The 15,868-nt window shown below is 42.6% G+C and overlaps 1 protein-coding gene across 1 annotated transcript in view; it reads left to right on the forward strand.

The window, feature by feature from the left end:
- The window catches only part of selenol (selenoprotein L), a gene marked incomplete at its 3' end in the record, with an annotated part of 23,506 nt that extends 7,638 nt beyond the window's left edge, over positions 1 to 15,868 (forward strand). The window contains 3 exon segments of the mRNA XM_032543694.1: positions 13,038 to 13,160; positions 14,582 to 14,719; positions 15,700 to 15,868. Of these exon segments, the coding sequence (XP_032399585.1) occupies positions 13,038 to 13,160; positions 14,582 to 14,719; positions 15,700 to 15,828 (390 nt within the window).

Genomic DNA, 15,868 nt, shown 5'->3' on the forward strand with positions numbered 1-15,868 from the left:
GGGGATGGATGGATAGATGTAGATGGATGGTAGATGGATAGATAGATAGATAGATGGATAGATGGAGGGATAGATGGGATGATAGATGGATAGAGGATGGATAGATGATGGATAGAGGTGGATGTGGATAGATGGATGATAGATGGGATAGATGGATGATGAGGGGATAGATGGATGGATGGATGGATGATGGAGGGATAGATGGATGAGGATGGATGGATGGATGGATAGAGTGGATAGATGGATAGAAGATATCTTTATTGATCCCAAGAAAAATGGGAAATTCCGGTGTTCCAGCAGCAAATGGTCACAAGCACAGAATTAAATATAATGAAATACTAGGAAAAATATACATACAACTATTGAAATAAAATAAAACTATGAATAAAAAAATATGTACAGGATGGGAAAACAAAATGTGCAACTGCTTAAATAATATGTTAAAATGTAAATAAACCAATGTGCAGGTTGCCCTATTAGGTTGCAGGTATTAGTATGGTATAATAATAGTGTCGTGCAGTATCAGTATAGTATAATTAGTATAGTGCAGTAGTGTGGTGTCCAAAGTCTCATCTTGCCACCGTGAGTGACGTGTTATTGCCTGTGGTATGAGATAACACTTTTTAACATGTCCTCACTGGGTGTGAGATAATGTAAGATCATCATGAATCTTCTTGAATTCAATTTTTCAATTGTCATTTTTTCCATTTGGTGTGTCTGTAGGTTCTCCTGGAGGCTCGGCGGTGCGGGTCTGGTGGTCTCTTTCGGGGGTCTGGAGGGGCTCAGGTGTGGCGGGAGCAGACTGGATGCACCTTCGACATGCTCCGGATCCACAGAGAACGGTCAGCATGTGGAGCGGGGACTAAAAACCAGTTCATTTTAACACATATGGGGCAACCTCTTGCCCCCCAATAGAGCTGCGCCCCTGTGCCTGAGTCCTGCAGCGGCCCGGTTAGACTCCGACCCGTGGCCCCTTTGCGCATGTAACCCCCCACTCTCTCCCCTTTCCTGTCTATCTACTATAAAGGAAAAAGCCCCCCAAACAATTAAAATAACATGATAGAAGAAAAACAACTGGATATTGTCTCGCTGTAAATGAATCAGAGTAGATTAAATCGTTGTTGCATTAGGTAATATTGTTTATATGTTCAGGGCTGTGACTCGGCACAAACCAGCTGAGAGGAGGAGTTAGCATCTGTTTGATGATCTTGATACCGTGAGCTAGGCTCATAACATTCATTCTGAAAGGTCAACCACCAGATATTATATTAGCAGATGTGAGATGAAGGAAAGAAGAAAATCAACCAAACATGAGGAGAAGATTTGCTCATGTGCCAGAAGCGATCGTCATCCGGTGTGTGTGTGTGTTGTTGTGTGTTTGTGTGTGTGTGTGTTGTGTGTGTGTGTGGTGTGTGTGTGTGTGGTGTGTGTGAGGGATGTGGTGTGTGTGTGTGAAGGTGGTGTGTGTGTGGTGTGTGTGTGTGAGAGTAGTGGTGGTGCTGGTGTGGTGTGTATGTGTGGAGTGAGTGTGATGTGTAGGAGTGAGTGTGTGTGTGTGTGGTGTGTGTGTCGTCCTTGTTTGTGTGTTGCCTGTCTCTGTGTGTGTGTGTGTGTCTGCTGTCTCGTGTGTGTGTGGTGTCTGTGTGTGTGTGTTGCCTGTCTCTGTTGGGTGGTGTGGGTGTGGGTGTGTGTTGTCTTGGTGAGAGTGCAGGAGTGTGGGTGTGAAGAGAAGAGGGTGGGTGTGTGGTGTGTGTGGTGTGTTGTGTGTGATGTGGTGTGTTGGTGTGTGTTGTTGCCTGTTTGTGTGGTGTGTGCGCCTGTTCTGTGGTGTGTTTGCCTTCTCGTGTTGTGGGTGTGTGTTAGTCGTTGGTGTGTGTTGTGCTTGCTGGATGAGTGAGTGTGTGTGTGTGAGCGAAGGAGTTGTGCTGAGGTGTGTGTGTTGTGGTGTGTGTTTGTGGTGTGGGTGTGTGTGGGGGTGTGTGGTGGGTTGTGGGGTTTGTGGGGGGTGTGTTGGGGTGTGGTGTGGTAATACTTAAAAGGATCTAACCGTTCTATCTGCCAAACGCAGTCTACCGGACGTCTCTCTCAGTTCAGCGTTGGCTCGGCTATTCAGATGCAGTCGTCCTCTCACTCCGAGTCGGTGACGGACTCCCTGACGTACCCTACAAGGTACAGGTCCCACGGACACAGCAAAAACCTGTGACAATGAGGTGCTATGAGACAGACACAAAGAAATTATCGTCAAAGTTCAGGGCTGGATTTACGTGCATTGGGGCTCTGGGCAATAATTAGTGACCTCCTTATTAACCCCTTTATTACCCTTGTTTATCCCCCTAGTTACCCCTTCTCTGTGCTGTGCATGGTAGTACTGCTTTCCAAATTGAGAGAAACGGCTTCAGGTCTCAGGTTGGATTTGAACCTGGGCCACTGCGGATTCGCCTACATGGGGTAATCTCTTACTGGGTGAGCCGGAGGTCGCCCCAAAAAGTCTCTAACCTTGTGGTTGTCTTTTTAGCAACCATGAGAAGAAAAAAACGATCGCTTTTACCACACATTTTTGTGACTTTTTTTTAATGTTGTGGGTGCTTTTTCCTTCTTTTTTTTCAAATAACAAGTACTTTTAATGTTGACATTTCAGCATTATTTGACGGACCATTTTTTGTGACAAAAAAAAAAATAATAAAGTAACTGAAAATGGTTCAATATGACCCAAGGACAAAATGAGGGTTAAAAGGAGCACCCAACTTATTGGCTCCCCCCCCAATCCCCCCCTCCCCCCAAAGGAGTCGAGTGCAGATTTGCACTCGCAATAAAAGGCCATTTCCAAATCCTCGTTTCCTCCCGTACCTGAATGCATCTGTGAATGTAGCCACACCTCACTGCTCTTTGGAGGAAGAGCCAGACCATAGTAAAGGTAAATTTAATTTACTCAAAATTAAATCAAACAGTCTCGATTAGTCACAAACTATATCAGCAATGAAAAACAAATCCAAAGTCTGACATTTTACTTTAGGAAATATTCCGGCTGACAAAATGCAAACTCTCCTTGCATGTGATGAGTCATTTCATCCATGTTTATATAAAAAGTATAATGACACATGATTTAGCTATATTTTTTCAGATGGGGGGTGACTACTTGCTGGATGACAAGGGGAGCGTCCTCTCTCTCACTCCGTCTAAAGACCCATGGACAGGCCGAGTGTGAGGACATCCTGGGGCGCGGACCCGCAGGCGGCTCCCTGTAAAGAATAAAGGCTGAAGACATGTGACACTGGAGGACACTCGGGGGGGGGGGTGATCGGGGGGGGTGGTAATGGTTACATCATGACACCACAGAGGAGAGCAGGTCTTTGACGTTGATGACGTCACGTCTCGCCTCATGAACCATGAGAGGGTGTGACCCAGAACGTAAGCAAGGATTGCTTGGTGTTAGTGTTGTGATGTAATTCCATATAAAGTTACTACGCATGTAGTACCAATGGTATTTAACTAAAAATCTAATTTAGAAAACTGACTAAGCCTCGTGTTGTCCTTCCGTCAAAATGGAAAATCACACTTTGTTGATAGTTTTACGATAAAAAAAAAAAATCATTAAAAATTGAAGAACTGGTTTTTTGTCAAATAAAAAAGGATTTGGTAGAAAAAATGGCCTATTTCTCAGGTAAGGTATCCAAAAAAAAGTATAATTTTGTTATTTTTTTTTTGTATTTTGGGAAATATTCACATTTAAATAAAAATAGAAAACGAGTGGTCACCACATCAGCCTTTAGGAAGATTTGAAAACATAAATGTCACGTTTTATGTACCAAACTGGTTCTGCACAGCCCACGTGGGACTCGGGTTCAGGATGCATTACATCTGAAAATGGTTCATTTGGGTGTGAAAGGAGGACTCAGAAGTAAGATCTAACATGTTTCATGTGGCCAAAGATGTTGTTGAGAATCAGCAGTTTAACCACAATCTTCAAATATATCCAAATAATAGAGAATAATACCTGTTAATCCCAAACACCCATGGATTTAGTGTTCCAGGTTCAGTATGTGCTGATTGAAGATGAGCTCCCGGTGATCATGATTCCCTTTTTTTTTTGGTGGAAACTTTGAACAAATATTTCAATTCCCAGGTGATAAATCAGCTGTTCCTAACTGATACACCACAGCGGCCTGCATGATAAAATAATATTTTAATACAACATAATCTGACAAAGTTAGTCAGTAACTTAAAAGCAATACATTCATTTGGCACTTATGAGACAATTTACCTTAAAAATTAATACTGTGAAATAGTATGTATTACTAGTTAATATTTCTCAACAATTCTTTGTCATTTACCAGTGTTTTGATGTTTTTTGTAACTTTGTCAGATTTTTTTTTGGTCACTTTTTCAGCGTTTAAAAAAAATGATTTGTTGCTTTTTTTTCTGTTTTTTTTGTAGTTTTTTTTTCACTTTTTCAGACATTTAAAAAAACATTTTGTTGCTTTTTTTTACTTTTTTTTTTTCACTTTTCAGCATTTAAAAACAATTTGGTGTTTTTGTAGTTTTTTTTTGTAGTTTTTTTTTCACTTTTTCAGCATTTAAAAAAAATGTTTTTTGTTTGCTTTTTTTCCGGCTTTTTTGTAGTTTTTTTTCACTTTTTCGCAGTTTAAAAAAAAATGTTATTGTTTTTTTCATGCTTTTCTGATAGAAAGTGTTTTGTAAACCGGTCAAATTTAACCCGGGACACCCCGAGGGTTACGAATTCGAAACACAACCAAAGTGGAAAGGGACTTTTCAAAGAGCACTAGTTATTTGAAATATAATCGACTTTATTTCTAAGGAACAACAACCGGAGCTCAGAGTTTAAAGGGTGGCCGTAGGGCGGGATGCGGAGTCAGTCTTAAAGTGCCACCCTGTCATCAAACTCGCACAGGTAGTAGGTCGGTCGCAGTAGTTGTCCCACCAGTCGCCGTTGTCCGACGACATCGCCACGCAGTTTCCCGCCGCCCCCCGTCCGGCTGGCTGGACAGGAAGTGTTTGCGCCACTGGAAGTACGAGACCCGGGTCCGTCGTCGAAGAGGTAAGCGCCCTCGGACGTCAGGTCGTTGATGGCCCAGCCACAAGGGCCAGTTCCCCGGTTGAAGAAGGACTGACGTAGTCCGCCGGCCTCTTGCTCCCTGCGGTCTGCGCGGCATGGCGATGCCCCCGCCCGCTCCAGGCATTCCTGGACGCCCGGCGTATAGTCTCGTAGCGGTTGTCACAGAGGTAGCATTTGTAGCCTATCCTGCGGCCTTCTGGCACTGAGAGAAGAGGAAAACAAGATGGATGCTTTTAGCAGTTTAGAATTAGAGAGATTTGGGATTTTTTGGCCACATGGGGGCAGCACAACATGACATATACACATAACGACAACATGTTACCATATTCATCATACAAAGGTTATTGATAACTGTATGTGTGTCGGTTAAACAGCAGACCCTGAGCTACATATCCTTCATTCTGACAGTGAGTACGTTAGCTTTCATTCTGACAGCTGAGCCTACGTAGCATTCATATTGAAGCTAGCTACATTAGCTGTTCATATGGCAGCTGAAGCTAATGTTAGCATTCTATTTGACGAGAGCTGTAGCATTACGGTGCATATCGGACAGCGGCATTCATTCATTCTGACAGCTGAGCTCTGGTAGCATTCATTCTGACAAGCTGAGCTACGTTAGCATTTGGCCACTGTATCTTCATTCTGACAGCAGTCAAGCTCTCAGCTTAGATTATCTGTAGCTATTAGCTTCTTAGGGTTTCAAAGAAGCTGATCCGTTAGCCTTCATTCGGGCTAGAACGTACGCTGATGCTGACAGTGTAGCGCTGATTATTCTGAAGTGAGCTAGTAGATTAATTCTGACAGCTGAGACATTAGCATTCTATTGACAGCGAGCTACAGTCGCATTCCTTTGGTGCTGTGTTACTAGATTTGTTAATATCGAGAAATATGGATTTTCTACCAAATTACCAGAATAACATGGATGCTGCCACTTATTACAAACCATTCTGCGCACAATTGATAACCTTTGAATTGTGTTGGGTGTTTTATTCATTATCGAGTTTGAAACAGATACCACGTCTCTGATCTCAACTAATAGTCAAAATAATTCATAATTGACTCCCTTTTTTTAGGTATAATTGGTCATATCTCTACGGTCTGTTGACATGATTTAAAAGAAGATAACTTGTGACCCAGAAGGAACACGAATTCCTGGTGGAACAGGGGCAATTGAAGGGGTAGAGTAAAACTGAGATACCTTCCAGAGTCCCATCTCTGCGTGGTCCTTGCTTGCTGACGGTAGGACTCTGGATGCTGTCTCCACTCCACTACTTGGCGCCGTCATGGGGACACAACAAAAACCAGACATCGCGTCAGTAAAAGACATGGCAGTAGAAGAATCAAGTCAGTTAAGGACATCTAGAGTCAGTAAAGACATTAGAGTCAGAAAAAATGATCAAGAAAGCTCAGGCAGTCCGTAAAAGAACATTGAGTCAGTAAAGACTATTAGGTCAGTAGAAGGACATAGACGTCAATAAAGCCAGAGTCAGTAAAAAGACATTAGAGTCAACTAAAAGGACAGAGTCGTAAAGCATATAGAGTCGTAAAAAGACATTAGAGTCAGTAGCAAGAATTAGAGTCAAGTAAGGGAAGAGTAAGGAAGACGCATAAGCAAGAGTGCAGTTAAAGAACAGAGTTCAGTAAAAGACATAGAGGTCATAATAAAGGACAGAGTCCGTGAGATAAGAGCACATAGTAGAGTCATAAAGAGACAGAGTCAGTAAAAGACATGAGTCAGTAAAAGACTTAGAGCATATAAAGACAGGTCACGTAAAGACAGAGTCATAAAAGCCATTGGTCAGTTAAAAGACAGAGTCAGTAAAAAAGGACATGTCATACAAGACATTAGAAGTCAGTAAAAGGAGTCAGTAAGACGTCAGTAAAAGAAGTCAATCTTAAAAGACATAGAGTCAGTTAAAAGAAGTCAATAAAGAGTAGTGCTTGAACGTAAAAACACCGTCGGTAAAGAACAGAGTCAGTAAAGACATTTAGAGTAAATCAAGTAACGAGAGTCAGTAAAAGACACTAGAGTCAAGAAAAGACAATTAGATCAGGTAAAAGACATTAGGAGTCAGTAAAGACAGATCAATAAAAGACATTAGAGTAAGTTAACAGACATTAGAGTCAGTAAACAAAAGTCGGTAAAATACCTTTAGGTCGAAAGTACAAACATTAGGGTCAGTAAAAAGACCATAGGAGTCAAAGTAAACAGACCAGACCGGTACAGGTAAAAGACCAGAGTCAGAAAGACATTAGGAGTTCAAAAAAGACAGAGTCAGTTCGAAACGACCCATTAGGTCATAAGGCAGCAGTCAGAAAAAGACATTAGAGTCAGTAAAAGACAGGTGAGTCAATAAAAGACATTAGAGTCAGTAAAAGACGATACAGTAAAGACATTAGATGTCAGTAAAAGACAGAGTCAGTTAAAGACAACGAGGTCAATAAGGACAGAGTCAGGTAAAAGAATTAGACGTCAGTAGAGTAAAAGACATTAGAGTAATTAAAAGACATTAGAGTCAGTTAAAGACAGAGTCAGGAAAAGACATTAGAGTCAGTATAAAGACAGAGTCAATAAAAGACATAGAGGTCAGAAAAGGACTTAGAGTAAGTAAAAGACAGAGTCAATAAAAGACATTGAGTCAGTAAAAGACAGATGTCAAATAAAGACAGAGCCAGTAAAAGACAGAGTCAGTATAAAGGACAAGTAGTCAGTAAAAGACATAGAGTAAGTAAAAGAACGGATCAATAATAGACACTTAGATCAGTAAAACAACAGTCGGTAAAAGACATGAGAGTCCAGTAAAAGACATTAGAGTCAAATAAAAGACAGAGTCAGTAAAACAAGCCATTGTTAGGTCAAGGGAACAGGTCAATGTGTTTAAAGGAAGAGTCAGTAGAAAGACATGAGTCAATAAAAGACATTAGAGTCAATAAAAGGACATTGAGTCAGTAAAAGACGTAGTTCGGTAACAAAGACAGAGTCAGTAAAAGAATTGAGAGTCAATAAAAAGGACAGAGTCAGTAAAGACATTAGAGGTCAGTAAAAGACAGAGTGCAGTGGAAAAGACGATCAGTAAAAGACATAGAGTCAATAAAAGAAGTAGAGTCAATAAAAGACATTATCGAGTCAGTAAAAGAACAGAGTCGGAAAAGCCAGAGTCAGTAAAGACATTTGCTCAGTCAGTAAAAGACATTAGAGTCAATAAAAGAGAGTCAGTAAAAGACAGAGTCGTAAAAAGACAGTAATCAGTAAAAGCACATAGAGTCAATAAAAGACATTAGAGGTCATAAAGGACATTAGAGTCAGAAAAGACAGTATGCGGTAAAAGACAGATGTAAAAGACTTAGCGGTAGTAAGCGCATTAGAGCTGCTAGAGAAAAAAGACATTAGAGTCAGCAAAAGACATTAGAGTCAATAAAAGAATTGATGCAGTACGTTGAGTCAATAAAAGACAGAGTCAGTAAAACGTAGTAGACAGAGTCGTTGTAAAAGACATTAGAGTCAGTAAAAGACTAATTGAGCAAAAAAGACATTAGAGTCAATAAAAGGACATAGAGTCAGTAAAGACACGAGTCTGGTAAAAAGACAGAGTCAGTAACAAGACATTAGAAGTCAGTAATAAGACACTTTGTGCTTTTGAATCTTAATTGAATTGCACCCTTGCACTTATAGGTGTTATGAAATGGAATGGTCTATGGTAGGACCCGCTAAAATATAGTTAGCCCAGTCACGTTCTTTCATTTCAATTTTGTTAATCCACGTGCTATATCAATACCAAGTTTGTCCAAATTTAAACCTCCTGTTGCCTTTGTTCAAATCTGACCCTTTATAAAAATGTCTATACTGAAATATGAGTTTTCTTTTTTTCCACCATTACCACAAAAAATGGAGTGGATTCTTCAACGCTCCTGTTCCTCTGATCTTATACCATTGAATACACTATATTCTTTTTTAAATCAAATAGGCTGATTAGGAGTAATTAAAATATGTGGTAGTGTAAGGGGTGTAGTGAACAAAACAAAAAAAGTGCTGAAAAAGGACGAAAAATGTAGAATTTTTGTTTTTTGTGCCCAGGAGGGAAGTAGCATCTTTCTGCAACAGAGGAGCTGCAGTTTGAGGACGTCAGTGTTGTAGGAGAGTGTGAGTTACCTTCCTCATATGTGGTGTGTGTGTGGGATGGTGTGTGTTGTGTGTGGTGTTTGTGTGTGTGTGTGTGTGTGGGTGTGTGGGTGTGTGTGTGTGTGTGTGTGTGTGTTGTCCTGTGTGTGTCTGTGTGTGTTGTGTATACTACGTGGTAATACGTCTATTTCTTGTGTATAGGTATACATACATACACACACTGTGAATACAAGGACATGTGCATATAACTTTCTCCATACGCACATCCACAGAGGGAAAGAGAGAGAGCAAGACAAAAAAACATAACAAAAACTATTTAGGGAGTTCTTCATCATATATGAAAGAGTGGACTCACCTTTAGAGCTGTAACCCTAACCTAAACCCCCATAGTAGCCAGCTAAATGTGTTCGGTCAAACTAAAGTTAAGGCTGCGCTTCCTGATTGCAGAACTACATAACGGAAAATGTAGTGGTTTATGCAGATTTTCAGTTTTGTAGCAGAGAGGTAGCGCCACATTGTATCCTGCTTATCCATTTCACAATTCAATCGACATGCATTGGTAGAAAAACAGCTGGCCACAAAAAGCGTCACAAAGAAAGAGAAATGTGGAAAAATGTGTGGGGAAAGTGATGTTGTTGACATCCACCCTGGTCAGACGGTCATTACTGGCTGCTTAAAATCCAGGGTGGTAGTGGCCAAGTTCAGCAGGTGTGTGGCCTGGTCCATGCTGCCAGTCTGGACACTGAGGGGTAGAGGACATGGGGGGGTGGGGGTGGGGGGGGGGTGATAGAGGACACACAGGAGAGGACAACTAATGAGAATCCAGCTGTGTTGTATTATGCAATGTAAAATATTGCAGGTGTTTAAGATATTTCCTCCGGGATTATGGAACCAGTTTGATAAAGGCAAGATTTGAACCTGGGACTTGAGAATCTACAGACAAGAGTGTATGAGTTTTAAAGTCTGAGACTGGGGTGGTGGCCTAGGATTCAGGCTCTGGAAGAATATCAAGGAACGTCCCCTCTCGCCTTCTTCACTCTGGCAGGGATGCCTGAGGACACAACACACAAACACCACACACACAGACACACACATCACAACACCACACACACACACAGAAACAACAGAGAAGGAGAAAGAAAGGAATCAACAGTGTTAACATTTCTCAGTGCTGTTTCACCATTCACATGGTGCACATTTAAGTTAAGTTAGGTTACAATGAATCACCAACCAAACCAAGCTTCTCACACACAATCAAAAACAAGCTATCCAATGGGCAAAACACTCCCTTTGGCCTATCTGGACCTGTCTCATTTCATCCAAAATCTAAAATGTTCTACCTGGAGAAACGAGTTCAGCGGAATCGGAGCAGTGACCATTTAGATCCAAAATTGATCTTCATCTGGAAATGATCATTGTTTTACCCAAAGAACAGGCAGCAACAGTGGATTAACATCTCCATTAATCGTTTTTAATTTTTAAGTACTTGCGTCCACCAAACAAAACGGTCTGACCTGGTTGGCGTAAGCGTCGGCCGTCCCGTAGGAAACACACACACATCAGAGGAACCAAACACAGGAGAGCGAGCGACGGTGGCAGCTGGTCCATTTCTGCTTCCTATAACCGGCTTTACTTCAGCAGTAAAAACTTCTCTCGAGTCTCTCTCTCTCTTCTCTATCTCTCTCCGTGTCTCCCATGTCTCTCTCTCTCTCTCTCTCTCTCTCTCAGTGTATCCACGATCGTTCTCTCTCTTTCACTCCTGAGGCCTGTACGTCCCGCTGAGGCTTGATCCAGGACTCCAGATGAGGCAGGAGTCAGCAACCAGGAATCTCATACAATTAGTAAAATCACATCCTCTCTTTCTCAGCTGCTGTCTTCTCTCTCTCTCCTCTTCCTCTCTCTCTATTCTCTCGCTTTCAGTCTCCTCTCCTGTCTTGTTCTCTCTTCTCTCTATCTCTCTGCCTTGCTCTGTCCTTTCTCTCTCTCTCCGTGCCTTGTTTCGTGTCCTTCTCTCTCTCTCTGCCGCTGTTCTCCCTCTGCTTGCTCTTCTCTCTCTCCTCTGCCTTGCTCTGTCTTTCTCTCTATCTCTGCCTTGCTCTGTCTTCTCTTCTCTGCCTGCTCGTTTCTCCTTCCTGCTGTCTCTCTCTCATCTCTGTCTTTCTGCTTCTTCGTCTTCCTCTCTCTAGCCTGCTCTGCTCTTCTCTCTCTCTCTCTGCCTTGTTCTGTCTCTTCTCTCTTCTTTCTGCCTGCTGTCTCTTCTCCTCTCGTCTCTGCCTGGTTCTCCTTTCTTGCCAAAGCTCTTTTAGTTTTGCTCCCCTTCCATTTCCACCCTTTAGTGTGAACAGCAGGTTTTGCAAAGCTGTACCCACATCACAGGGCCTTTAAGGCATGTACCAGTGGTTAGTATTTTAGCCAAAGGAAACTTCAATGTCACAAAAGCCTAAGACGGATGAGGACTTTTATCCTGTCCAAATAACAAATATCTTCAAGATGTAAATTTGACTACAAAAAAAGCCCATTTTGCAACCATGCAATTTCATTCAGGTTAACCACTTTAATGAATCAGCTTAAGAAGTAGGATCAGTTTTGTCAGTTTTGTGGTTTTTCACCACATCCTCAGACAACCGGCAGTGAAAAGGAACAAACACAATGAAAGGTCATTTAAAGATCTACGTCTGAGGTTTAATCTCATAGGTCAATCCAGCCCGATCTCCAGGTCTGCTATCTGTAATGTTCTGCAGCTTCACACTATGACGTCTAGCGGTTGAGTAGCTTAAGTTGTCATGGAGGTGGACCTGTTATCATAAGAGTCCTGTGGCTGTTGTGATCTCATATTAGGAACGTCCACGCCTGAGTTCACCATTGTAGGTTGTTTACTTTCGAGTCTCCACTAGGCATTGATTTCGGCTTAAACTATTGGCTGAATTCGGTGTTCAGGTAGGAAAAAACACGTGTATGCCTTCTACTATCATGCGCACAGTTGGTCTACACCACACAAACACACACACACACACACACACACACAAACACCACCACTACACACACACACACAAACACACACACCACACACACACACACACACACACACACAGAGCCCTTGTTTGGGCGAAGATCAGAGCCTTGCTTTACACCATCTCTACTAAAATATAATAGAAATAAATCAGGGAGTAATTATTGATTCAGGGGACATTAGGACATTACGGACAATAAAAAACAAAGAAAGTGTGTGTGTGTTGGGTGTGTGTGTGGTGTGGGAGGGTGGGGGGGGTGGTTGGTGGTGGGTGTGGGGGGGGGTGGGGAAGGGAAAGTGTACAAATGAAAAAAGAATTGGTAGAATGGATAGATGGATAGATAGATCTTTATTGATCCCAAGAAAAATGGGAAATTCCGGTGTTCCAGCAGCAAAATTGGTCACAACGCACAGAATATAAATATAAATGAAATACTAGGAAAAATATACATACATACTATTGACATAAAATAATACTATGAATAAAATAAAATATGTACAGGATGGGAAAACAAAAATGTGCAACTGCTTAAATAATATGTTAAAATGTAAATAAACCAATTGTGCAGGTTGCCCTTATTAGGTTGCAGTATTAGTATGGTATAATATATAGTGTAGTGCAGTATCAGTATAGTATTATATAGTATAGTGCAGTAGTGTGGTGTCCAAAAGTCTCATCTTGCACCCAGTGATGACGTGTTATTGCCTGTGGTATGAATGATAACACTTTTTAACATGTCCTCACTGGGTGTGAGATAATGTTACAGATCATCATGAATCTTCTTGAATTCAATTTTTCAAATTTCATTTTCTTCCATTTGGTGTGTCTGTAGGTTCTCCTGGAGGCTCGGGCGGTGCGGGTCTTGGTGGTCTCTTTCGGGGGTCTGGAGGGGGCTCAGGTGTGGCGGGAGCAGACTGGATGCACCTTCGACATGCTGCTGGATCCACAGAGAACGGTCAGCATGTGGGACCGGGGACTAAAAACCAGTTCATTTAAACAATATGGGGCAACCTCTTGCCCCCCCAATTAGAGCGTGCGCCCCCTGTTCGCTGAGTCCTGCAGCGGCCCGGGTTAGACTCCGACCCGTGGCCCTTTGCTGCATGTCACCCCCCATCTCTCTCCCCCTTTCCTGTCTATCTACTATATAAAGGAAAAGCCCCCCAAACAATTAAAATAACATGATAAGGAAAGAAAAAACTAGGATTTGTCTCGCTGTAAAATGAATCAGAGTAGATTAAATCTGTGTCTGCATTATGTAATATTGTTTATATGTTCAGTGGCTGTGACTCGGCACAAACCAGCTGAGAGGAGGAGTTAGCATCTGTTTGATGAGTCTTGATACCCGGTGAGCTAGCGCCTCATAACATTCATTCTGAAAGGTCAACCACCAGATATTATATTAGCAGATGTGAGATGGAAAGAAGAGAAATCAACCAAACATGAAGGGAGAAGATTTTCCTCATGGTCGCAGCAAGCGATCGTCAATCCGGTGTGTGTGTGTGGTGTGTGTGTGTGTGGTGTGTGTGTGTGTGGGTGTGTGTGTGGTGTGGTGTGTGTGAGGAAGAGGAGTGGTGTGTGTGAGAGGTGGTGTGTGTGGAGTGTGTGTGTGTGAGAGAGTGATGTGTGTGTGTGAGTTGTCTATGGTGAGAGGGATGTGTATGGTGGGAGTGAGGTGTATGTGTGAGAGAGTGAGTGTGGTGCTGTGTGGTGTGTGTGTGCCTGCTCTCGTGTGTCGCTGTCTCTGTGTGGTGTGTGTGTCTGCCTGTCTCTGGTGTGTGTGTGTCTGACCTGTCTCTGTGTGGTGTGTCTGCCTGTCTCTGTGTGTAGTGTGGGTGTGTGTGTGTGGTGTGTGTTTAGTCTATGCTGAGAGGTGAGTGAGTGTGTGGTGTGTGAGAGGAGAAATGTGGGTGTGTGGTGTGTGTGGTGGTGTGTGTTTGTGTGTGTGGTGTGTGTGTGGTGTGTGTGTGTGTGTGTTGCCTGTCTTGGTGGTGTGTCTTGCCTGTCTCTGTGTGTGTGGTTGCCTGTCTTTGTGTGTGTGTGTGTGTGTGTAGTGTGGTGTGTGTGTGTGTGTCTTGCGTGAGTGATGGATGTGTGTGGTGTTGGTTGTGTGGAGAAGTGGGGGATGTGTGTGTGTGTGTGTGTTGGTGTGGTGTGTGTGGTGTGTGTGTGTGTGTGTGTGTGGTGTGTGTGTGTGGTGTGTGTGTGTTGTGTGTGGTGTGTGTTGTGTGTGTGTGTGTTGTGTGTGTTGTGTGTGTGTGTGTGTGTGTGTGTGTATAATACTTATTAAATTGTTGAATCTAAAGCCGTTGTCTTTATTATTCCTTGTGCCAAACGGTGATTCTGCACCGTTCTAACCCAGTGGACGTCTTCTCTCAGGTCTACAGGAGTTTCGGCCTCGGCTCGTCCTACTTCAAGGTGATGAGGTTCGGCTGCCTGCTGACGTACTCCGAGTACAGAGCTGTGGACCGAGACTTCCCCGACGTCCCCCCTCACCTGCTGGAAGACCTGTACCAGGTACAAATCCACGACACAGCAAAAACCTGTGACAATGAGGTGCTAATGAGACAGACACCAAGGAAATATCGTCCAAAGTTCAGGGCTGGATTTACGTGCATTGGGGCTCTGGGGCAATAATTAGCTGACCTCCTTATTAACCCCTTTATTTACCCCTTGTTACCCCCTAGTTACCCCCTTCTCTGTGCTGTGCATGGTAGTACTGCCTTTCCAAATTGAGAGAAACGACTTCAGGTCTCAGGTTGGATTTGAACCTGGGCCACTGCAGGACTCAGCCTACATGGGGTGAATACTCTTACTGGGTGAGCCGGAGGTCGCCCCAAAAAGTTCTTAACCCTTGTGTTGTCTTTTTAGCAACCATGAAGAAGAAAAAACGTATCGCTTTTACCCACATTTTTGTGACTTTTTTTTAATGTTGTGGGTGCTTTTTTCCTTCTTTTTTTCAAATAAAAGTACTTTTAATGTTGACATTTTCAGCACTTATTTTGACGGACCATTTTTTGTGACAAAAAAAAATAATAATAAAGTAACTGAAAATGGTTCAATATGACCCAAGGACAACATGAGGGTTAAAGGAGCACACCAACTTATTTGGACTCCCCCCCCAATCCCCCCCTCCCCCCAAATGGGAGTCGAGTGCAGATTTGCACTCGCAATAAAAGGCCAATTTCCAAATCCCGTGTTCCTCCCGTACCTGAATGCATCTGTGAAGTAGCCACACCTCCACTGCTCTTTGGAGGAAGAGCCAGACCATAGTAAAGGTAAATTTAATTTACTCAAATTAAATCAAACAGTCTCGATTAGTCACAACTATATGATCCATGCACTTAAAACAAATCCAAAGTCTGCATTTTTACTTTTAGGAAAATATTCAGGCTGACAAAACTGCAAACTCTCCTTTGCATGTGATTGAGTCATTTCATCCATGTTTATATAAAAAGTATTAAATGACACATTGAATTTAGCTATATTTTTTCCAGATGGGGGGTGACTACTTGCTGGATGACAAGGGGAGCGTCCTCCTCTCTCACCCGTCTAAAGACCCCATGGACAGGCCGAGTGTGACGGACATCCTGCGGGCCGCGGACCCTGCAGGCGGCTCCCTGTAAAGAAACTACAGGCTGAAGACATGTGGACACTGGAGACACT

This window comes from Etheostoma spectabile, chromosome 18 (assembly GCF_008692095.1).
Source record: "Etheostoma spectabile isolate EspeVRDwgs_2016 chromosome 18, UIUC_Espe_1.0, whole genome shotgun sequence".
Lineage (NCBI taxonomy): Eukaryota > Metazoa > Chordata > Actinopteri > Perciformes > Percidae > Etheostoma > Etheostoma spectabile.